Source organism: Hordeum vulgare, chromosome 2H, assembly GCF_904849725.1.
Source record: "Hordeum vulgare subsp. vulgare chromosome 2H, MorexV3_pseudomolecules_assembly, whole genome shotgun sequence".
Lineage (NCBI taxonomy): Eukaryota > Viridiplantae > Streptophyta > Magnoliopsida > Poales > Poaceae > Hordeum > Hordeum vulgare.
Genome location: NC_058519.1, coordinates 296,345,156 through 296,370,625, shown reverse-complemented (window position 1 = coordinate 296,370,625; position 25,470 = coordinate 296,345,156). Strand labels below are relative to the sequence as shown.

The following is a 25,470-nucleotide window of genomic DNA, read 5'->3' as shown; positions in this document are numbered from 1 at the left end:
TCTGACATTAAACTAAAAACATTTCAGTTAATTAGTTGAAACATAACAGCAGCCACACATGCTATACTACTGCAAAGATAATTACAAAGATTCGTTTGCAAAATTGACAAAATTGGCTGAAACTCCACACCTACTGCAAATGCTACTCCCAAAATTGACAAAATTGCTTCATGTACAAAAGTAACAGTAGCTCTAATGGAGAAGAGAAGAGAAGCTTGCTTCTTGCGGTGGTCTTCCCTCCTTGTAGGCCTGCACGCATGATGCATCAGGGAGTTTGAGTGCAGGGGAAACCTTCGATGACAGACCTACATGTCCAGGGATAAGAATGGACCATAACTGCTTTTGTTTACAGGACAACTCTTCCACGTGGACGCGACCGCCGGCGTTCAGATGGAGGCGGCCTCCCTCCTCCTGCCCGAGCACGGCGCCGGCCAGATGGAGGCGGCCTCCCTCCTCCCGCGCGAGCACCGCGTTCGACGGCGAACAGATGGAGGTCGTCTCCCTCCTCCAGCGCAAGCACAATGTCCAACGCCGCCCAGATGGAGGCGTCCTCCCTCCTCCCGGCCTTAGCATGACGCCCGCGACGGCCATATGGAGGCGGTCTCCCTCCTCCCGCCCGAGCACGACGCCGACGGCGGACAGATGGAGGCGGCCACCCTCCTCCTGCACCGCCCATCACCTCGCCGCGGCTGCAGAGTCTGGATAAGATGAAACAGAGGCTCAGAATTAAATTTTTTACAAATGTATGGGGCTTTTTGAAACATGAAACGTTTTCTTAGATCCACTTATAAAGGGACTGTGGGTTGAATGTCATAAACATCAAGGGCTTTTTTATAAAATCACCGCGGTAGGTTTTTCGACAGAAGCGATAGGCTCTTTATTATTAGGTAAAGATAAAGATTTTTACTCTAAAATGTGTTTCCCATCAAATTGTTCCGCCGGTAATAATAGCACCCCCGTTCTCCGGTGAGTCACCGTGCTAATAAATCGAGCAACCAGGAAACCATCGGCAGGAGGGCGGCCCCAGTCGCACGCACGCACGCACCCACTCGACGCACGCACGCACGCACGCACCCACTCGACGCACGCACGCGGCTGAAATCTGCGACGGAATCCGAGGAATCCGCCGGAAATCAACCCCCACCCCCGCCCCCGCCCCCGCCCCCGCCCGATCTGCATGTCCGGAGCTCGCTGGCATCGGAATGCACTGGTGCCCCGGAATCGGGCCGCGGGTGCGCTCCTTCCTGCGTGACTACGACGCGCTCCAGTCCCTCGCCCTCGCCCTCATATACCTCCAGGTGCGCGCGCGGTTCTTTGCCCTCGGCTCGATCCGATCGTCTATTGCTAGTCCGGGCGCGGTTCTTTGTTGTTGCTGTTGTTATCCGTGATGGAGAGCTCAGGCACGGAGAAAAGGAGGGAGCAGATTTGAGGGCGCTGTATTTTGTTACTACCGTGCACGCGCTGCGGCCTTCTGGTGTCCCCATGGTTTATACCCTAACTAATCTAGTTCATCATTCTAGAGGTGTCGGACTACCTAGGATGAACAAGTTCATAATGCGGTTTGGATGGGCTTCAGCTCGCTTTCTTTCTTATGCGTGGCGTAACCTTTGGAAGAGAAGGGAGACGTTTTGATTCAGTCTGGTGTTGAGTCAAGTTTGGGGGCATTGCAATAATTCACAGGTTTAGTGACAACTGTGTGCCTTAGACTACCCATAGTGGGATGAACATACGCGGTAACATCACACATATCTAGGCAGAATAGATGATGTGGCAAGTAATTAATGAGGAAAGAGAGCCACGTGATAACATAATATGTTCCTCACACTATGAGTAACATCACACATACCAAGACAAGATAAGTCTATAACCTAAGAAATGAAGTGTTACATGACACCATACATATGTTACTCCCCACTATAGAGGTAGTAACATAGACTAGTAATATATGCATGTTAGTAGTAAGTTACTTCCCACTATGGGTAGTCTTAGAGGGTGCTTGGATGCATTTTAGTCCCATGACTAAAAGTAATGAGACTAAAACTTGCTAGCTTCACCCATGCTTGGATCCAAGTACTAAAGAGACTAAAATCAAGTTAATGAGCATTTATTATCCTCCAAACCCTCCAATCCATAACTTGCATGAGGAGTTAAATGAGGAGAGAGAGGACTAATGCACATTTTAGTAGGGGTACCCCTGACTAAAAGATTTTAGCCTCAGGGGTGCTTGGAACTTTAGCCTCTTAAAGAGACTAGTTTTAGTCAGACCAGTTTTAGTCTCTTGGATCCAAGCACACTCTTAGCTCGTGGGTTTGGACTTGCCCAAGTGCTGTCATTTTATGTTCCATTTGTCCAGGTCATTTTATTCAGATGCTAGCCTGGATGGGATTCATGTACAGGAAATAGATGACTTGTCTTGCTGTGATTTCTTACTAAGTTAAGTTGTTTTAAACTTTTAACGACACTATGCATGCAGAAATCATAACCAGAATTATTCATATTTGCAACAAATACCAAGCAGTAAAATTAAACAAATACCAAGCTGTTGAATCTCTTGTCTTGTTGGATCCACACTCTCCTCTGCCTCCCTCTTCTCCCTTGCCCTCTCCTTTGCCTCCCTCTTCTCCCTTGCACTCTCCTCTGCATCCCTCGTGTCTCTTGCACTAAAGAGACCACAACAACAACAACAACAACAACCAAGCCTTTCAGTCCCAGACAAGTTGGGGTAGGCTAGAGTTGAAACCCATAAGATCTCGAAGCCAAGTCATGGCTCTGGAAAGTGGATAGCTAACTTCCACGCACCCCTGTCCATGGCTAAGTCTTTGTCGATATTCCAAACCTTCAGGTGTCTCTTAACGGACTCCTCCCATGTCAAGTTTGGTCTACCACGACCCCTCTTAACATTCTCAGCACGCTTTATCCGTCCGCTATGCACCGGCGCTTCCGGTGGCCTCTGTTAAATATGTCCAAACCATTTGAGACGATGCTGGACCAACTTCTCTTCAATCGGTGCTACCCCAAGTCTCTCTTGTATATCGTCATTCCGTACCCGATCCTTCCTTGTGTGGCCACATATCCATCTCAACATGCGCATCTTTGCTACACCTAACTGTTGGATATGTCGTCTCTTGGTTGGCCAACACTCCACGCCGTGCAACATCGCGGGTCGGATAGCTGTCCTATAAAACCTGCCTTTTAGCTTTTTTGGCACTCTCTTGTCACAGAGTACGCCAGAAGCTTGGCGCCACTTCATCCACCCAGCCTTGATTCGGTGGCCCACGTCTTCATCGATATCGCCATCCTTCTGCAACATGGACCCCAAATATCGAAACGTGTCTCTCTCCGGTACCACCTGCCCACCAAGGCTAACCTCTCCATCCTCGTGCCTAGTAGCACTAAAACTGCACCTCATGTATTCAGTTTTAGTTCTACTAAGCCTAAAACCTTTCGATTCTAGAGTCCGCCTTCATAACTAACATTCTATTAACCCCCGTTTGGCTATCATCGACTAGCACCACATCATCCGCAAAGAGCATACACCATGGGATATCTCCTTGTATATCCCTTGTGACCTCATCCATCACCAAATCAAAAAGTTAAGGGCTCAAAGCTGACCCTTGGTGTAGCCCTATTCTAATCGGAAAGTCATCGGTGTCGCCATCACTTGTTCGAACACTTGTCACAACATTATCATACATATCCTTGATGAGGGTAATGTACTTTATTGGGACTTTGTGTTTCTCCAAGGCCCACCACATGACATTCCGAGGTATCTTATCATAGGCCTTCTCCAAATCAATGAACACCATATGAAGGTCCTTCTTTTGCTCCCTGTATCTCTCCATCAGCTGTCGTACCAAGAAGATGGCTTCCATGGTAGACCTCCCAGGCATGAAACCAAATTGTTTTTTGGTCACGCTTGTCAACCTTCTTAAGCGGTGTTCAATGACTCTCTCCCATAGCTTCATAGTATGGCTCATTAGCTTGATTCCGCGGTAATTAGTACAACTTTGAACATCCCCCTTGTTCTTAAAGATTGGTACTAAAATACTCCGCCTCCATTCTTCGGGCATCTTGTTTGATCGAAAAATGAGGTTGAAAAGCTTAGTTAGCCATACTATCGCTATGTCTCCAAGGCCTCTCCACACCTCGATGGGGATACCATCAGGACCCATCGCCTTGCCTACTTTCATCCTTTTTAACGCCTCCTTAACCTCACACTCCTGGATACGTCACACAAAGCACATGCTGGTATCATCAAAGGAGTCGTCTAGCTCAATGGTAGAGCTGTCAACCTCTCCATTGTAAAGGTTGTCAAAGTACTCCCGCCATCTACGCTTGATCGCCTCATCCTTCACAAGAAGCTGATCATCTCCGTCCTTGATGCATTTGACTTCGCCGACATCCCTCATCTTCCTCTCCCTAATCTTGGCCATCTTATAGATGTCCCTTTCGCCTTCCTTAGTGTTTAAACATTGGTAGAGGTCCTCATACGCCTGACCTCTCGCTTCACTCACCGCCCGCTTTGCAGCCTTCTTCGCCACCTTATACTTCTCCATGTTAGCTGCACTCCTGTCCAGATATAGGCATCTGAAACAGTCCTTCTTCTCCCTAATAACCTTCTGGACCTCATCGTTCCACCACCAGGTGTCCTTAGCTTCCCTTCTACTTCCCTTGGTCACCCCAAACTCCTTTACAACGACCTTCCGCAAGAAGGTCGCCATACTCGTCCACATCAAGTTTGCATCGCCTCCTTCCTCCCAAGGGCCCTCCTTAATGACCCTCTCCCTGAAAGCCTGGGATGCCTCCCCCTTGAGCTTCCACCACTTCGTTCTAGCGACTTTGGCGCGCTTATCCCGTTGGACACGAATCCTAAAGCGGAAGTCAGCACCACAAGCTTATGTTGAGGGACAACACTCTCTCCAGGTATCGCTTTACAATCAATGCAAGCGCGTCTGTCTTCTCTTCTAGAGAGGACAAAATCAATCTGGCTAGAGTGTAGACCACTACCGAACGTCACTAGATGGGATTCTCTCTTCCTAAAGAGGGTGTTAGCTACAACCATGTCTTAGGCTAGAGCGAAGCTCAGGACATCTTCTCCTTGGTTCCTAATGCCATAGCCAAAGCCCCCATGCACCCTTTCAAAACCTGTGTTAGATGTACCCACATGGCCATTGTGGTCTCCTCCTATGAAGAGCTTCTCACCAATAGGTACCCTCCTAACCAAGTCCTCCAGGCCTTCCCAAAACTCCCTCTTGGTGCTCTCATTGTGGCCTACTTGTGGGGCATACGCGTTGATAACACTGAGGACTAAGTCCCCAACTACCAGCTTGACAAGGATCATCCGGTCCCCTTGCCTCTTAACGTCCACAACTCCATCCCTAAGGCTCTTGTTGACCAAGATGCCTACTTCATGCGTACAAAAGCCTCATTTTTAGCATTCTCAGTCGCCCACTTATCATTCATCTTTGGACTTGGCAAGTAAGGACACGCCCTCTTCTTCCCACTCTTTCCTCGATTTTGAATAGGTGTAACTTGGCATTCCTGACTTTCACACCCCGAGTCATCCTCCAAAATGATTCGGGAGGGATCACCTTGATACAAGGGAGTTGGCACCCTCACATGCTCATTTCTGACACAACCCCGGGCATCTCCTCCACTTCTGGTTCGTCGGCTCCGCCACCCTCTCCATGAAGTTCTTCGGGGCGACTGGCGTCCGCCTGGAGTGCTGCGCTGAGGGTTCAAGTTGCAGCGAAATGGATTCCTCCGGCGATAGCGACGCTGACAACAGCGTCTTCGGCGTCAAGCTGGAGGGCGACGACTCTGAGTAGCGCGGTCGGCGCCATGAAGGGATCCGAAAAACGAGGCCCCGCCCGTGGGGCCGTTTTCGGATCGATCGCCACATCCTAGTGGCATATCTCCTCCAGACGCTAGCGGTGACGTTAGAGGAAGTCGTACTCCGACTTAACCTCGTCACCATCGTCGCTGACCTCGGAGCAGCTCCTTTTGTTTTTAAATAGCACTCAATGTAATCATGAAAGAAAATCAAAGAAAAACATTGGGTACTACTATCATGTCAAGAATTTGGCTTGTTTCCTCTTCCCCCCTTTTTTTGCGTCTATGCGTGTTAACTTCCTTCCGGACGCAAAGGTTGCGCCCGGGACGCCCTTCCGACTTTGACGCTTAACAGGAACGCTTGCCGGTGAGCGTCGTCTTGCTGTGGGGCGCTTCTAAGGTTAGATCCCGAGCACCCCTTTGGCGGCGCTATAGCCGACAAGGCTGACTTGTTATCCTCGTCGCGATCACCCGGGGCGCTGAGCATGCTTCCACCCCCCCGGCACGCAGCGATTCTGATAAGGGCTCAACAACGCGCAAGTCTTCTCATACATGCGGTGATTATGTAGGAGGGAATGTATTTACTTATCTTTTCCTTCCTCTGCCGACTTACTTGCCGTGAGGTGGTCGCCTTGAACACAGTTGCCCGCTCCTTCTTCCCTTGGGATGACTTATGCACGGGGAGCGCTCTTTCGGGAGAAATGTGATAATAGGATGCGCTACAGGACTTTAGCGTTCCGGTGACGACTTTGTACCGGCTATGAACTACCGCAAAAATCCGCACAATCTACATAATGTAAATATGTACTTAGGCAGGAAAAAGTTGCGGGATATGAAGTTCACCTGGCTTTGTACAAAGGATTACACACATTGCTGCACAAAAGCGGTTGCCGGGGGGCCCGACAATCGCGCCTTACGGGTAGAACTTGCGAAGATGCTCGATATTCCACGAGTTTTGCACCGGAGTGCCATTCTCGGTCTCCACGCGGACTGTGCCAGACCTAGTGACTCGTGCTACCCGGTAAGGGCCTTCCCACTTTGGCGTCAACTTGTTTGATCCCTTCGCGGACTGAATCCTTCTAAGGACCTAGTCGCCTTCCTCAACAATCCTGGTGCGCACTTTGTGGCTATGGTAGCGACGAAAGCCTGATGGTACCTAGCAGCCTACAGTGCAGCCTGGAGACGATCATCCTCGAGGAGCGTGGCATCGTCATGCCTTAGCCGCTCTTGCTGGTCCTCGTCAAAGGCCTGCACTCTTGGTGACCCATACATGAGTTTCGTGGGGAGAATTGCCTCCGCCCTGTAGACTAGGGTGAAGGGTGTGTCGTCGGTGGCTCGATTTGGCGTCGTTCTAATCAACCAAAGAACCGTCGGGATTTCATCAATCCAGTGCCTTCCGTGCTTGCGCAGCTTGTCGAAAGTCCTTGTCTTGAGGCCTCGCAACACTTCAGCATTTGCCCTATCTACTTGCCCGCTGTTCCTGGGGTGAGCAACGGAGGCGAAGCAGACCTTGGTGTCGATATCTTGACAGTATTGCATGAAAGTGCTACTGGTGAACTGCGTGCCGTTGTTGGTGATGATCCTGTTTGGGACCCTGAAACGACAAACAATCCCTTTGAGGAACTTGACTGCTGACAGCGCTGTCACCTTTCTCACCGGCTCCACCTCGGTCCACTTCATGAACTTGTCGATGGCAACAAAGAAGAACTTGAAGCCCCCGGTAGCACGGGGGAGGGGCCCGACGATGTCGAGCCCGTAGACCGAAAATGGCTAGTGGAGTGGTACGGTTTGAAGGGCTTGTGTTGGTTGGTGTATCTGCTTGGCGTGGTATTGGCATTCTTCACACGTTGTCACCATCTCTAAGGCGTCTTGACTCTTGAAGGGCTGTGGGCCAGTAGAAGCCTTGCTGGAACGCCTTTCCGACATGGGCTCGTGATCCTATGTGAGAGCCACAAATCCCCTCGTGTATCTTCCACAGCAGCCGTTGTCCTTCCTCCCGAGCGATGCACCTTAATTTCACCCCATTGGGTCTCCGCCTGTACAGATCGTTGTCCACGAACTGGTACATGCTTGACCGCCGGGCTACTCTTTTGGCTTCTTGCTCTTCGGGGGGTGGGGGGTCTCCTGTTTGGTGGTATTGGACAATCTGCTGCGCCCATGCTGGAGCCCGTGGCTCGACGACAAGGACTAAAGGCGTTTCTTCCGTCGCGGGAGCGCTAGCTTCGACGGCAAGGACTGCCTGTCTTGCCGGAGCTTTGCGCTCATCGTCGAGCACCTCGTCACCTCCGACAACCTTCTTGGCGGCCACGGGTGGCTCTGTCGGGAAATTGTCGCCGGAGTTGATCTTCCTCTTCATGGCTTGCCGCCCTGATGGTGTAACTAAAGGCTGAGTGAGTCGGAGCACGAAGGTGGTCGGTTCCACATGCGATTTCTGAGCTGCTTGTTTCGACAAGTCGTCGGCGATGTTGTTCTCCGTCCTAGGGACGTGTTCCATCTGTAGACCATCAAAACGTTCCTCCAACTTTCTCACTTCATCATCTTACGCTTCCATCACGGGGCTTTGGTAATCCTTATTGACCTGGCGCACAACCAATTGTGAGTCCCCTCGGACTATTAACTTCTTGATCCCCAACTCTACCGCTATCCGCAGCCCGACAAGCAAAACCTCGTATTCCGTTGTATTGTTGGTCGACACCTCCCGGGGGAACTGCATTTGGATCACATACTTGAGGTGCTCTTCGGTTGGTGCTATGAGCAGCACTCCGGCACCGACGCCTTGCAGCGAGAAAGCTCCATCGAAGTACATGACCCATGCCTGGGGGTTTCCTTGTCGTGAATGGCTGTTTCTGGGATCTCTTCATCTGGTGTTGGCATCCATTCGGCGAAGAACTCTACCAGTGCTCGGCTTTTGATGATCACCGTGCTTTCAAAGTTCAGGTCGAAACTGGCCAGCTCCAGGGCCCACTCGACAAGAGTACTTCGACCGAGCCCCCTATAGGAGGGAGCTGACAAAGTACACTGGTTGCTGCACCACCTTCTTCGCTCGCTGTTTCGCTTCCCGTGTCGCTTCCGTATTGAGTTCTTGGCTCATTGGGGTTGGCCTGGGTCCGATGGCTGTCGGTTCAGGGGCCATTGTTTCACTGTTCTCAGTTTCCCTTTTCGCCACTAATGGAGTGCTGACCACCTGGTTCGTTGCTGCCAAATATAATGTCAAAGGTTCCTCGGGCTTGGGCGCAACTACGACATGGGCCGAGGACAGGTACTTCTTCAGGTCTTGTAATGCTGCCTCTGCTTTCGGAGTCCATGTCATTGGTCCTGCCTTCTTCAAGATCTTGAAAAATGGCAGGGCGTGCTCTGCGGATTTGGAAATGAATCTGCTGAGAGCAGCGACACAACCCGCCAGCCGGCGTACATCCTTGACGCGCTTCGGTGCCTTCATTTGCTCGATTGCTTCAATCTTGGCGGGGTTGGCTTCTATCCCATGCTAAGATATGAAGAAACTGAGGAGCTTGCTAGATGGGACCCTGATCACACACTTCTTGGGGTTGAGATTCAAGTTGATCTTGCGCAAATTCGCAAAGGTCTCTTCCAGGTCTTGGATCAGCGTGGCCTTGTTCTTCGTCATGACTATGATGTCCATGTAGGCCTCCACATTTCTGTGCAGTTGTGGTCCAAGATCAATTTGGACGACCCTCACAAACATTGAGCCCGCACTCTTCAGTCCAAAAGGCATGCACCTGAAGCAGTACGTGTCGCAAATGGGTGATGAAGGCTGTTTTTTCTTCGTCTTCCTCGGCCATGAAGATCTGATGATAACCAGAGTACGCATTGAGGAACGACAATAGGTTGCAGCCGGCAGTCGAATCCACGATCTGGTCGATGCGCGACAAGGGAAAGGGGTCCTTTGGGCAAGCCTTGTTGACATCTGTGAAAATGGTGCAGAGCCTCCACTTCCCGCTTGCCTTGCGCACCACCACGGGATTCGCCAGCCATGTTGGGTGGAGCACACCCTTGACTAGCCCAATCGCTTCCAACTATTTGATCTCTTCGGCAATAAACTCTTGCCGCTCCAGTGCTTGTTTTCAGACCTTCTGTTTGACGGGGCGCGCACGAGGACAAACAACAAGGTGGTGCTCAGTCACCTCCTTGGGAACACCAGGGATGTCAGACGGTTGCCAGGCAAACACGTCGACATTTGCCTGCAGGAAGGAGATAGCGTGCTTTCCTATTTGCTGTCGAGGGTGGCACTTATGGTGAAAGTACCCCCTCGTCGTCCGTCGTCCTCTTGCACGGCCACTGGCTTCGTCTTGGGGATGGTCACTGTTTTTCTTGCCCCCGGCGTTAGAAGTCCCGGGTGAGTCATTGACGGGCGTGCTGTGCTCAGCGGCGCGCTTCCCGGATTCATCACGAGTCTTGCCAGAGGTCTTGGACTTGTTCTCGGCAGGAACGGGTGCCATGTCGGTGGACGCTGCGACTGCCTCTCGATAGATCTTGTCGACACATAGGACTGTGTCTTTCTTGTCTGCATGGATGGTGATGATTCTCATCGGCCCTGGCATCTTGAGTGTGTTGCAGGCGTGGTGGGATGCCGCCATGAACTTAGCCAGTGAGGGACGGCCCAGGACTCCGTTGTACGACAGCGACATCTTGGCAACGTCGAAGGTGACCCTCTCTGTCTTGAAATTGAGCTCGCTACCAAATGTGACCGGAAGGGTTATCTTCCCCTTTGGCTGAAATCTCCCCCCGTCCACTCCTTGGAAGGAGCCCGTGGGTTTAAGATCTGAATCGGGGATCTGCAGCCGCTTGATCACATCGGGCGATATCAAGTTCAGGCCGGCCTCACTGCCGACCAACATCTTTGTGACCTTGAGGTTGCGAACTGTTGGTGAGACCAACAGCGGCATGCACCCGACCGTGATGATGCAATTAGGGTGGTCCTCAACGTCGAAGATGATGGGAGTGTTGGATCACTTGAGAGACTTCCTTGCTTCTGCCGCTGGCTCCGCCACGTTGACTTCGCAGACCCATTGCTTCAGCTGCTTATGGGAGGACTGCAAAGATGTGCCTCCGTCAACGCACATAGCATCCATGGCCTTCTAGAACTTTTGCTCGTTGGATTCTTCTTCATCCTCGTCATTGTCATCATCACACCGTCAGATTGTCATCTGGCCTCTAGCAGGCTTCTCTTTCTGCTGTTTGGCCGCGGTGGCCACCTCGGCCGTTGCGTCCCTTCTTGTCGGATCCACCGGCACCATCTCGGCCCTTCTCCTTGTCACACCTTTCGTACTCTTGCTTCCGCTTCTCAGCAAGCTGTTCTACTTGGCGGCACTCGGTGATGTCGTGGCCCTTGGTGCGGTCGACCTTGCAGTACGGCTTGTCGGTCTTCTCGCTTGCCCCGGCATCATCGTTCCCGGAGCATGCGGCAACGTCCTTGTCGGACTCCTCGTATCTGGCCTTCTTGCCGGCGTTAGGCTTGCCGGAGCTCTCGACAGCAATCACTGCCTTTCCTTTGCTCTTCTTCTTACGCTTGCGTCCCTTCTTCGAGGAGGCAGGCGCGTTCTCGTCGTCGTCAGAGTCGACCTCCGCGCCAGCATCCTCCCATGGGAACCTTCTTTCCTCTTCAGCCCGTGCGCACTTGTTGGCCAGAGCGTAGAGCTCGGCGACATCCCGCACCTTGCTGATGGTCATCTCCTCGCGCATGCGGCGATTGCGTACGTTCGTGTGAAACGCAACGATCACCATATCAGGGTGGATGTCCGGGATGTTGTGCTGCAAGCGGTTGAACCTCTGGATGTACTTGCGGAGGGTCTCGCCGTCTCGCTGGGGGAGGATGTGCAGATCGTTGGGTTGCTCCGGGAGCTTGTGGCCTCCATGGTAAGCCCCAACGAACTGGTTACACATATCCGCCCAGGAGGAGTTGGACCCTTCCGGCAAATTCATCAGCCAACTCCTCACATTGGGCTTGAGTGCAAACAGGTAGTTGGCGAGCACCTTCTCGTCTCGTCCCTCGGCAGCCTGCACCGCGATGGTGTGGATGCCTAGGAACTTTGATGGACTGATGTTGCCGTCGTACTTGTCCGGCAACTCCGGCTTGAAGGCCTTGCTGGAGGGCCAGCGGACTTGCCGCAACTCACAAGTGAATGCCGGGCATCCCACCTGGTAAGGTAGGTTACCAGGCGCCCCGGGCGCATGCTCATCAACGACTGGATCCGTGCGACCATCTCCTCTCGATTATGGTGAGCGCGCCCTCCTTGCGCCGGCCCTTCAAGATTTGACGTTGATCTTGCTTCAGCCGCGGGCCCGTCGAGGCTAGAGACACCTCGTCTTGTATGTCGGTCCGGCGGGTAACTTGCTGCTGTCGTGGGGGCGATTGCACAATGTGTACTCCGTAGGCGTCGAGCCTGGCGGTAGGCCCTGCAGGAGCTGCGCGCAGGATACCGCCGCGTCTGGCTTGTCCTTGTTGGCGAAACTCTGCAGGCTTTGTATGGTCGCCCTCCACTCCATCACCTCCGGCGTAGGCGGAAAGTTCAGCAATGGGCCTGCGCCAAAGCTTCCCCGACGCGGGTAGTGCTCTTACTCCTGGTAGTGCCAGAAGGAGCACTTTCCTGCGTCGTCGCCCATCGCCTGCCCCCATCAGGGGGGTTGTTGAGCCTGGCCTTGTGCCTCCTACGCAAGGGTATCGTTCGCGCGTGGCCCGTCGTCGTCATCTCGCGGGCGCGGTGGAGGTCCGGTCGCAACTGCCGCCTCTGCGGCCGCGGCTGCAATGTCACCCCCGGCCGTAGCCGGCGCATACTGCGCTAGCACGACGGCGGCGTCCGGGCCGTGATTTGCGGAGCTCCGCGCAGTGTTGTGGCTGCGTTCGCCGGTTGGACGGGTGCGTTGCCCGCCCTCGTCTCCGTCGCTGTTAGCAGCCGACGTGGGCAGCTTGGACGTCGAAGGGGTGGCTGGCCTTCTTGGGCGCCATGGGTGTTGATGAAGGCACGCAGAAATGTCTGAAGTTTTGCGCACTGGAGCCCACTACGTGGTGCGCCAAAGATGTCGGGGGAAACGACGATCTATGGGACCTGCGAGGCAGTTCTGCAGGGGGATCCAGGTGCACGAAGAGCATCAGTCGACCAGACCACGCACGAGGGTTTATACAGGTTCGGGCCGCTCGGCAGCGTAAAACCCCACCTCCTGTTTGTGCTCGGTTAATTAGGTGGGTTCAAGTACAGGAGCGCAACGACCCAGCGAGGATGCTCGAGAGGCGGCTACGCGTGCAATTGAACAAAGTGTCAACCCTTCTAAAGGTAGTCATGGACCTCCTTTTATAGGACAAGGGGTTACCATAGTGGCTATAACGGTCTTTTTATTGGGTGTACAATGCGTACTCCAGTGACGGGGACTGCTTGTCGGAATAGGTATTGGGAAATACCTAACTCTGATGGACTAGGATAGACGCATTGAATGCGTCGTGAGGTGGCGCGCTGGCGACGTTCCCCGACAATGATTGCCTCTCCTTCTGTGTCGGCCGCCCAACTACCTCCTATTCTTCTGCCATGCCGCAGGACGAGTGTCATTAAGGTTGCAACGCGCCCGTTGCTGTGGCCACGTGCCCCTGCCAGCTCCGCCTGCCCGCTTGACACATCGGCCGATGTAGATAATCACACCCCCCTTGTGAGGTGGAGTGGTGACTTGGCAGACTGGGATCTCGCCAGGCGCCGTAGGCGGACGACTGCATACACTGGTGAGGGTTTTGCCGCCCCGCCTTGGTCTTGGTCCTGACTTGTCTTGGGGTTGCCGGCCTGGGGGTTGCGGTTGACTGTGCCTAAGTCTGGGGTACTAAGGAATCCATTTCTTAGTACACTGACATGTTGCCTCATCATGTTTGGATGGGGATAAGGTGTGAGGTGGAGTGGTGTCCCGTCGTTCCGTGACAAAGGAAAGCATGGCGACGTACGAGTGAAGAAGCGTGGTAGGATGAGCAGCCACGTCGCTGTCCCTGCTGTCGGCCTTCTTCCTCTCCCCCGTAGATCCACCCACCGTGCCAGATGGGCGCTGCCGCAGGCGAGAAGTGGATGGGCAGCGCTCCATCTGCTTCTTGCCCCCTTGCCTGCCTCTCCTCGACTCCGCTTCGCTGCTCCTTCACCCCACCCCGGTCACTCGCAGCAGCCACCTTTAACCAATCCGGATCCACGGTGTGCATCGGCGAGGGAAGAGATCGGCGAGGGAGGAGAGGCGTGGTGGCGTGCAGCGCGGGAGTACCGCAGCATCGAGGAGGCACGAGAGAGAGGGAGAGAGAAGAGGGAGCAGGGTGACCCTCTCCCATCCGCTGCCTTACCTCCCTCTCTTTCCTCTCAGTTTATCCATCGCCGACGGCGGCAAGAGGAACGAGGGTTGTGGGGGAGACGTGGGCTAGGTCTCGCTCTGGCTCACTTTGCCCCTTGCTGCTTGCTGTTTTTATCTCTCGCGCGACACTATTCATAGCAGACGTGGAGCCAACGGTTGCATCTAGCACCCCAGCATCCTTTATAAGAGAAATAACTTTCGCCAATTTGATAATTGGTCATGAAATTCTCAACATTATTACTAAATGAGATCAGATGATTTTTCTTCGACCAAGTTAGCTCAGAGCCATAACTGTAGTAGGTCCGGTCTATTATCTTCGGTGTATTTCTTGGAGAAAAGAAATAAGTTGACAATTAAAAATAAACAAATTTACTAGGGATGAGTAGCAACTACTTTTCAATAAACAATACAAATTATTTAACAAATTTGTGGACAAACTCACAAGGAGGTAGAACTGGAATCATGTCCACATGCACCCAAATTTTGATATTATTTTCACGATCATCTTGAGGACCAAGATCGAAGGTTATTTTCATGCCCTCCTGAAACCCGTAGGCCTTGGATAGTGCTCTCCAATTGGAACAACAAAAATATGTGTGACCTACTGCATTTCTTACCTTGACATAAAAAATGAAATTTTCTGTTTTTAGGTGAGCTCTCTTCGTCTCTATAACCTCCCTATCTTCTAAATGGAACATGTCCTAGGCATGCCTTCTTGCATAAAAGGGAATGCACTAGTCGAATTGCGAAAAAATAATAGGTTAAAACAAAAAGCACACGTCATGCTAAAGTACCAAAAAGAATACATGCCGTCGTTACATAACGTAATAATTTCAAAGCCCTCTTTTAGCGTCACGGTGAAGCACCTACCTTGTCTAAGTGAGGAAAACGGTTGCACGTACCCCCGTCGTCGGTGCAGTAATCGCACTTAGGGATCCTATCGTTGTCAGACATTTCATGTGTTCATGATTCAAAGATTAAAAATCAAGGACAATTATACCGGGAACTCAACACACAGATCATTATTCAGCATGGGTTGACTTTCGGTCTGTCGAGGCTTCCTTGAAAAACTCTCATATCTCATGATGTATATGGTGGGCACTACCTCATACTGATATGGTGGTGTATGTGGTGGCCACTCCCTCACACTAATATTACGACTGTTGGTGATGTTCGTTCTTCCCTTTCTCCCCGTGCATTACCAAAAGGTCTATCACGGGGAGAAAGAGGAAGAGCGACCCCCAAGACAACAGTCGATGTTCTTCCTCTTTGATATTTCGACTGTCGGTGCTGGTCGCTCCTCCCTTGTCCTTGCGTGCATTACCAAAATGTCTAGCACACGGGAAGGAGGAAGCGACCCCACGACATTCCTCCTCTCTTTGATATTTTGATTGTTGGTGATGGTCACTTTCCCTACTTCTCTAGCGCATTATACTAAGGTATATATCACGAGAAGAAGAGAAAACGACCCCCAGGACGACGACATCGGGATTCCTCCTTTAAGAACAGGCTGAGTCATACAAGGAGCTTGGACAGACTGAAAGTCAACCCTAATAAGCATCAGTCAGTTAACACTACATATATGGGGTAATGACATAAAAATGGCCTATGTTTTGCCGGAATGTCGTTTAATTCCTGTTTTGGCAAATCACGGGCACTCGATATTTCCTACTTTCTAGCACAAGTCATACCAAAATTTCGGCATGACCTTTGCTAAAAACAGGACATATCGAGTGCCTGAAATTTGCTGGAACATAAATGAATCAACATTCCAGCAAAACATAGGCCACTCAAAGGTGTTCCCTGCAAATCATACACGTGTCCAAAGAGACAACCAATACATGTACAATATCATTGACTTTTAGCTCTCGACAGAAGGAGGAGGTGGACTTTTAGCTCACCGACTCGACTGTAGAGGAAGCTCCGAGGACGATCACTCCAGGGAGACGCGACACTAGAAAGCCTGCATATTCCATCGAGTGAAAATTTTAGATCATCAAATCCAAGGTTTACGAGTCGATGAGTCGACGATTCGTTCGAATTTTGAGACTCATAGACTAAGCGTGAGTAATCCACACTAGTTGACACTCAAGTGTAGTCGGCCATGGAGTTGAGACTCAATAGACTAGTCTTGTGGTAGAAACTAGGGTTCTACCGGGTCTTGGCAGGAGGTTGTAGGGGAAGGAGGGGATCGGCCGTGGTCGCTGGCGCAGGGGCGCCGTCTCGTACGGATGGGGGCGGCGGCGCGATGGAAGAGGCGGCTAGGGTTAGGGCACCGACTTCTAGTTGGAGCCGATCAAAATAGATTGATCTTTGCTTAATCTTAAAAGTGCTGATTACATGACTATATATAAGTTCCCTAGGCTATAATAAACTGGGCTAAGCCCCTAATATTATTACGATAACTGGGCCAGTTTGGCTAACTGGGCCTCTGGTCATAACATTTCTCCCCGCCTGCGCAAACAGCTTGTCCTCGAGCTGGGCATTTAGAAAATGTTGGCGGAACTCCTTGAGCTGCTCCCAAGGTGCCTTCGGAGGGTTGAGCTGGTCCGAAGTACGTCGTGCATCAATGCTTGAAATGTCGCCGGCGCATTGGAGAGACCGAAAGGCATCACCAGAAACTCGAAGTGGCCGTGATGGGAACCAGAACGCAAATCGAGCGCAGGGAATAAGCGTGGCCCTGGCGGCTCTTCCCGGAGCTCCTGCACGACCGATATAGGAAAATTGACCCACGTCATCTTGGTAGTGAGAGCACGGTAATCGAGGCAGAAACGCCACGAGCCCTCGGGCTTGTGAACAAGGAGCACCAGTAAAAGGTCGTCGTGCTGCTGTAGGGGATGAGCCAACAGGGGTGGCTCGGAGTCTGCTATGGCGGTCGACAACTGAGAGGGAACTGTTGGAGAAGTGCCACCCTCGCCCTTCCACTGCACGATGCGCCCTTGATGCCAGGAAGTCATGGTCAGTGCGTCGAAGTCCCAAAGGATGGGTCCGAGCGTCTGCAAGAAGTCGACGCCGAGGATGAAGTCGTAGTCGCCCAAGTCGATGCCGACGCACGTGATGGCGAAGGACTCGTCGCCGATGAGGATGGGAACCTGCTGCGCAATTCCGTGGCAGCGGAGACGGTCACCATTAGCCATGGTAACTCGGAGTTGCACGCCGCCCGTTGGCTGGAGGGCCAGGCGACGGATAGTAGACGTGGGCAGGAAGTTGTGTGTAGAGCCCGTGTCCAGGAGAGCTAAGAGGCGCTCCCCATTAACTGTCACTGGCAACAACATCGTTGTTTCCGCTTGTATGCCGATAGGGCATGCAGGGAGACCACGAGAGCGGTGGCTGATGCCGGGGCTGCCGCCTCGGCAAGCTTGGAGGGAGCTGTATCCTCCACGATATAGTCGTCCGCCTGCAGGTAGAAGAGGCGCGGACAGACGTGTCTTGGCACGTAGGGCTCATCGCAGTTGAAATATAACCCCTGGCGACGACGCTCGTTTTGTTCGACTGGGGTTAGCCGACGGAATGGTCGAGTTGCTGCTGTGGCGGGCGTCCTTGTCGCCGGCTGGGCAGGCCGGTTGGGTGCAGACATAGCCGGCGGCGAGGTGCCTGGGCCGGGAACGCCTGCTGCATAGCCACCGTTTGCTGCTCGAATGCGCGGGCATAGTACATGGCCGTCTGGATGTCCTGCGGTCCCCGAAGCTCCACGTCCACGCGGATATGATCCGGCTGGCCGCCGACGAAGAGCTTGGCCCGCTGACGGGCCGTCACGACGGGCGCGTGGCACGCCAGGGCTTGGAAGCGGTCGGCGAAGTCCTGCACCATGGAGGTGAAGGGGAGTCGGCCTAGCTCCGCTAGCCGGCTCCCGCGTATCGGCGGCCCGAAGCGAAGGAGACAGAGCTCGCAAAAGCGCTCCCATGGGGGCATGCCGCCCTCTTCCTGCTCGAGGGCGTAGTACCATGTCTGCGTGGCGCCTCGGAGGTGATATGAGGCGAGCCAGGTGCGGTCCGATGCGAGCGTGCGTTGCCCCCGAAAGAACTGCTCACACTGATTAAGCCAGTTGAGGGGGTCCTCGTTGCCGTCGAAGGTGGCGAAGTCGAGTTTGGCGAAGCGCGGCGGTGTCTGAGTATGACCGTCGTGGCCGTACGGGTCGTCGGTGTGGAGCAGCATGGGGGGCGGCGCCGGGTCGGTGGACGCACGGGGTCCCCCATGAAACGGCTGCCCGTCGAGGCCGGCGTAGGGACCTGCGGAGCTGGAGGGCCCGCTGTACTGCAGGGCGGGCGCCGACTGCGGTGACGACCCGGCCGATCAGGCCGGAAGCGGTTACGGCGAAGGCGGGAACCGGACCTGGTGGATCGGGACTCCTACCGGCGCGGTCGTAGCCGGCCCAGAGTGGATCGGCGTGGGGGGGGGGGGGGGGCTTGCAGCTGCAGGGGCGAAACGGAGGCCGCGAGGGTCGGCGATGGCCACTGAGGCCAGGGCGGGTTGGAGGCGGAGGCGGCTGCAGCTGGTGCTGCAGCGGCCCAGCGAACGTCGCGGAGGCCGCCGGGTGCGGCGGTTGCCACGGCAGGAGCAGCGGCCCGGTGGCAGCGGCGGGTGGCGCGGCCGGCGGTGGCTCGTAGGGCCCAGCCAAGTAGAGGCGGATGCCCTGGACCGCGGTGGTGAGATCACGGAGCGCTCCGGTGGGGGGGGGGGGCTTGCAGCTGCGCTCACGGTGAGAATCGGCGCGGCGGAGGTGACCGACAACGGCAGAGAAGGGGTGCCGGCCGTGGTGGCCAGCGGGGCGGTGGTGGCGGTCGGCAGTGGGAGGGCTGAGGTGGGCGGCGGCGAAGACATGATCGCACCGAAGCTACCTGATACCAAACTGGTAGAAACTAGGGTTCTACCGGGTCTTGGCCGGAGGTTATAGGGGAAGGAGGGGATCGGCCGTTGTCGCCGGCGCAGGGGCGCCGTCTCGCACGGATGGGGGCGACGGCGCAATGGAAGAGGCGGTTAGGGTTAGGGTACCGGCTCCTAGTTGGAGCCGATCAAAATAGATTGATCTTTGCTTAATCTTAAAAGTGCTGATTACATGACTATATATAAGTTCCCTAGGCTATAATAAACTGGGCTAAGCCCCTAATATTATTACGATAACTGGGCCAGTTTTGGCTAACTGGGCCTCTGGTCATAACATCTTGACTAATCCTTGAACTCATAATTAATGATCAAATAACATATAGCGTTCTTTGACGACAAAGTGATATTGACATAAACATAATTAAAGTGTCGAATTTGTTTCTATATTCAAAAAACCCAGTCGATACCTAAAACATTTCTATATTCAAAAAAGCTATTCGATACCTAAAACATTTCTATATTAAAAAAACCTATTCGATGCCTAAAATATTTAAAGGTATTTTCTGTTCTCTTACAAACTTTTTTACTGAAAATTTCTATTCAATTAATTATTTTTACTGAAAATTCTCTATTCTATTACTAGTTCTTATAGTAATAACTAGTTTTTATGTTTCCTATTCTATTCTATTACTAATTTTTTTTACTGAAAATTCCTATATCAAACATCAACTAAATACGAAACAAAAAGTTTTAGTGTTATTGAGGAGGGCTGGAGGAGGGAGGGAGGGAGGGAGATTACCTCGGTCGAGGAGGAGTGGGGCAACGACGACGGTGGGCGACGGCCGATGACTGCGGCGGATGACGACGGTGGCAAAGACAGCGAGTGTGAGGGAGACGGGAACCGGCGCATGGGGTGTGGATAAGGTGCCCCTAGTATTAGCGCAGGGTACCTACCAGCTACTACTAGGTGGTGCCTGGGAGCTGGGCTCGGGTGTAAATAGTAGCAGCGCCAGGTCCGTAACCTGCGCTACTGCTAAAATGCTAGTTGTAGGGCGTGTTATAGGGCCGCGCTGCTACTATAGCCAACCCTGGGGACACGGTGGGGGCCATGTAGAAGTGGTGGGGGCCATGTAGAAGTAGTGTGGCCCACCAAGGCCCGCGCTGCTACCAACATGTACCTGTAGAGCTTTATTTGGCCGGTGCTACTGCTAAATAGCAGCAGCGGCAGCCCATTACCCCATGCTACTATTTAATCCTATACCTATTAGGTATTTCCTAGTAGTGTCCTGTGCTGAGGCCGAGCTGCGAGCTATAGCTTCCATGACTGCAGAGATCACTTGGCTATGGTGGCTTGTTCAGGACTTTTGTGTTTCTACTGCTGCACGGACCCTTTGCTCTTGACAACACTAGGGCGCTCATCATTGCCCTATGATGCTGTGAAGCTTGAGCTCACCAAGCACATAGGTGTTTATGCCTCCTACATGCGTTCTCAGGTGCAAGGGGACTGTGGCCCTTCATTATGTGCCCTTGGAGCTTCAGCTTGCTGATTGACAAAAGCTCAGACACGGTCACAACACAGCTTCTCCCTGTCCAAGACCCTACTTGAGTTTGAGGGGGGTGGGGATTAGATCATGGTTGTGCTGTGTGTGTATTTACCATATTGTACAGGTACTTTGCTTATTTCCCTCTTGTGTATATGTACTGGCTGTTGGCTCCGTCCAATACAAGAAACTCATTTCGTAAGAGGTGCTACCAACATTTTAAGAATCAAGAACTATCAAAATTCAGGCAAATCCACAATCCAATTAAACATGGATAAGTTATTCTACAGAGTAGAGTTAGTAAAAATCATCGAAACCTGTGCCATTTCTTTCATGTTTGATTATTCAAGATCAAGTCCTATAGCAGTGGTAATTACCCCAAAAATATGAAATTATAAATCTTACAAGTATTGTATTCTGGCCATTTACAATGCTGGAAACCATATATTATTATTGAGCGTGTGACTTAGCTAGTCTTTGTAGGCAACTTTCTGAAACAGGTACACGAACGGTACATGTTACTATGTTAGTGAGGAGGCCATCTTACTAGCAGATCCCAGGATAACCGGAGAACATAAACGGACGCGACTATGAAAGAATACAAGCATGCTATAATACAACGCCGCAACACGCCCTAGGACACCTAAGCTCGACGACAACACCATGAGGAGTGGGAACAACGCTAAGCGTCTCCGCAACCGAGCCTGAAAACGGAATAAGGTCTTCTCACCCAAAACCCTAGCACAGAGAGAACCACACAATGTCCTTGAGAGGAGGGAAACACCTGTAGGTATCGTCGCCTTTGGCGCCAAGGCGTGGAGCTTTCGCTCGACAGCTCACCCGTGCCACCACGAGGCACCTAGGACAACCGCGACGTGCACATGCCTCCAGATCCTGATATGGGTGTCGCCCTTGTCAATGACAGAGAGCGAGCCCGAGCCACCCGCCGCTACACCCCTTGCTGCCCACATGACCAAGAGACATAGCCACCCGCTGGAGATCCAACCATGCGGACGCCTTCGAGGGCCATCTTGTAGGCAACTAGGAATTGCTATTTTGAAATTTTTTTATCATACACCCCTCTCTGCGCACATGACCAAGAGACATAGCCACCACCGCCGCCATGGTGCCCGCTGGAGAGCCAACCATGCGGACCGCCTTCCAGGGCCATCTTGTAGGCAACTAGGAATTGCTATTTTGAAATTTTTATCATGTTGGTAGAAAATTAGTGATTACTGGTCTCCTTTGCTTTTGCTTATATCATGGTTTAACAGTTAACATTCTTAGATCCCGTGACGCTAGCGTAGTTGCTTTATTTTTAGTTAATTTTATAATACCTGGCTTAATGCTTATAACGTTGAGTGAGCTCTGAGCAGATTGTTCTTCAAACTAAATGTATTCATTTGCATATGTTGTAGATTGGTTGTGCGCTGATTGGATCGCTTGCTGCGCTGTTCAATGGGGTTCTTGTGATAAACCTTGTGATAGGGCTATTTGCTGTTGTTGCGATTGAAAGTAGTAGTCAAAGACTTGGCCGGACTTACGCTCTCCTGCTCTTCTTTGCTATCGTCCTTGATGTTGCATGGTTTATACTCTTCTCACATGCTATATGGTATGTCTTCTGCAACCACTATCTTTCTGTTTTAGTGACCTATTTTTTCTTTTCTTTTTATGCACGTGCAAGTGGGAGCTACATGCACCGGGCTGCCCTTTTTTTTACGCACGTGCACCCTCAGTACACATGGCAACAAAATGATAACATTTCCTGCATAATAGAAGTGCTAATGACTTTGTAAGTGCTACTATTAAACATTATTTTTTTAATAGTTTCATAAGCTTGACGAAATAGTGGACAGATGCAAAATAGTGGTCAAACTAATCTTCGTTTTTAATCTTCTGGGTATTGCATTTTGATTGCCCAAAACAAGGAATTAACAGAAGCACTAATGCCATTTTTTTTGGTGTGTGTGTGTGTGGGGGGGGGGGGGGGGGGGTTGAGTGGGATTTGATTTTAAGCCAGTACTTACTTTGGAATTTGACAATTTGCCTCTTCTTACTTTGTAATTGATCTATTGCCATCTTGTACTTTGCACTTTGATCTTTTGTCATTTAAAAAAAAATACTTGCCTGAGACTTTCTTTGGCTGTGCATTCTCCTTTTAGTATGCCATTTACATATTTTTTGATATTTTACAGATTTATTAGATTCAGTCATTACTACATTGTGAATATGTTTTCTTATCAAATAAGTATCTCTGTGGACAAATGTAGAAATATTTGTTTGTTTTCTTTTTGTTTAGTATCATAGAGAATACTCTGCTGTATTTTACAGTTTTATACCCGTGTGCTTCTGACTATATCTATTTGTACAGGAATAGTACCCCTGATGAGAAGTATGGTCAACTTTTTGTCTTCTCACTCAGACTTGCATTGTGGATGCAAACTATTGGGTTTTCAGTGAGGTTTTTGTCTTCATTTATATGGATCCAGATGTACAGGTTAGGGGTCTCATCAAGCACGCCAACGTATTATGAAGCAAATGATGCAAGAAATAGTTTCTTGAGCCCCAGATCTAATTCAGTTAGACGGGGTTCAGTGGCTGATGATATATTGGGTGGTTCTATTTATGATCCTTCTTACTACTCTTCTCTCTTTGAAGATGTTCGAAATAATGCATGCAATCATCAGGTATGAAAAAGACATACGGTTTCATCAAGCACGCCAACACAGTATCAATCCTAATTAATGCTACTCCCTCCATTTTTATATACAAGGCCACAATCCCACATTACAGGTACCAAGGCAAAAGTTAATGCCTTTTAAGTCAATGTTGCAAGACAACTTGTCTTTTTGTTTACTGTGTAAATTATTGTGTATTTTTCTCTCTCATGCATATCAAGCCAATGATCTCATTCCTGCATGCATGCAAGGGATAATTAATGTCCTCCTTTGCTAGTACTATGAGGCAAACACCATTAATATTGCATCGATTAATGTTAATGGCCTTGTATATATGCAAATTGTAATTTTAATAGTGGCCTTGTATATAAAAATGGAGGGAGTACCATTTCTCCTTGTTTGTACTTACCTGCATGAACAAGTATTAATAAGACGATTATTTCCTTTATGGTTCCTATCATATTGGTCTCATATAAACTACTCTATTCCTCGTTAAGGGGTTGTTTGGATATGGGGATTATGGAAACCGTATTCCCTAAAACGTGATTTCTAACCACCTAAAAAATTGTTTGAGTTATCCAAATAAATCATAGATAAGTACAAGTGAGTTCTATAAAAAGATGAAAAACCAGTTTTAATAGTCGTTTTTGTAGAGAAGCCATAGCGCCGCACAGTCCGATACCTCCTCCCAGCGGTTTCCGCTACTGCGTCTGCATGTCCATGTCCCGGCAATCGAGGAACTGCATCGGGGCACGACCTCCCAGTGAGCTCGCTCACATGAGTTGAGCACGACAAGCCTGCCCATGTGACCTTAGACGTGAGACTAGCCTTGCGCTTCGGGAACATGTCGAGATTGATTATTTGCTGCCTTATATGTGCACGCACATCCCTTTTTCCCTTGCATGAGTTTCCCTTAGTCCCATACGAATGGACTAATTTTAGAGATCTAAAGGATTGGAGCATCACCAAAGAACTAGCCATGGACAGGGATGCGTGGAAGCTTGCTATCCATGGGACAGAACCATGAGTTGGTCGCGAGATTTTATGGGTTTCACCTCTAGCCTACCCCAACTTGTTTGGGACTAAAGGCTTTGTTGTTGTTGTGTATGATCCCCTTACAAGGCAATGCTTGGTGCCAAAATCAGGAGTGATCAACCTGCCATCTGCATGCATAGGCAGGCTAGGAAATCCTTGCACAGCGGTGTGCTCTCACCAATCAGCAAGCTCCTTTCATGCGTGTCTAGAGACATTTAGACTCACCAATCAGCTGCACCGACTAAGGCCTCCATGTAGGGCTGGCCAGACTGACAGAAGAAAGCGTGCATGGTGACACCGATATCAAACCTGTACAGAGGACCCGTGGTACCGGGGCACCGTGTCAGGACTCATTCCTCCAAGCTCTGAAGAATTTGACACTTTAGTCGTGAGTCGGTTATAATTCAAACTTCATCTGTTGGTGTGAAGCAGCTATGGCCGTCCATCTTGCATCTGACGTCTTTCGTTCCTCCGTAACACTTCGTGGTTATGATTGTTGATGTTAGGAGAAAAACAACTTGATATTATTGGGAGGCCAAAGCCAAAACATATACAGGTACAATAGGATGACAAAAGTCTAGAATACAAAAGGTCTAGAGACATCATCAATATAGCTCTAACACCCCCCCTCAAACTCATGGTGGATCCACAACACTGAGTTTGAAGATGTAAAATCCATGTCACGCTCTAGTCTGGGCCTTCGTGAAGAAGTTTGCTAGCTGTAACTCAGAAGGTAGATAGTGAAGAGCAATAACATGATCCTGCACAACAGCACGGACAAAAGAAGCATCAACACCAACATGCTTGGTAAGCTCATGCTTCACGAGGTCCCTTGCAATACTGATAGCACGTGTACTGTCTCACAAGAGGGTGGTAGGTGTAGTAACAGAAACACCAAAATCCTCTATTAACCATCATAGCCAAGTCACCTCTGCCGTCAGAAGAGCCATAGCTCGCAACTCAGCCTCTGCACTCGAACGGGCAACTGCAATCTGTTTCTCCATCTTCCAGGCAATGAGAGAACCACCAAGAAAAACACAGTAAGCAGAAAGTGAACGACGGTTCGTAGGATCGCTAGCCCACGTAGCATCCGAGTAGGCCTGGAGCTGTAACGAGCTAGAACGAGGAAAGAAGAGACGGTGAGAGATCGTGTCACGAAGATATCGTAGAACAAGCATAATGTGACTATGGTGAACTGAAGTGGGAGAAGAGACGAACTGAGTCAGGATATG

General features: G+C 51.0%; 1 protein-coding gene across 1 annotated transcript in view; it reads left to right on the top strand.

The window, feature by feature from the left end:
• The first annotated feature begins 1,017 nt into the window (after positions 1 to 1,017).
• The window catches only part of LOC123426125, a 33,665-nt gene continuing 9,212 nt past the window's right edge, over positions 1,018 to 25,470 (top strand). Inside the window, exons 1-3 of the mRNA XM_045109908.1 lie at positions 1,018 to 1,298; positions 21,944 to 22,137; positions 22,897 to 23,212. Coding sequence (XP_044965843.1) covers positions 1,203 to 1,298; positions 21,944 to 22,137; positions 22,897 to 23,212 — 606 coding nt within the window. The 5' untranslated portion in view covers positions 1,018 to 1,202. The remainder of the gene's footprint in view (positions 1,299 to 21,943; positions 22,138 to 22,896; positions 23,213 to 25,470) is intronic.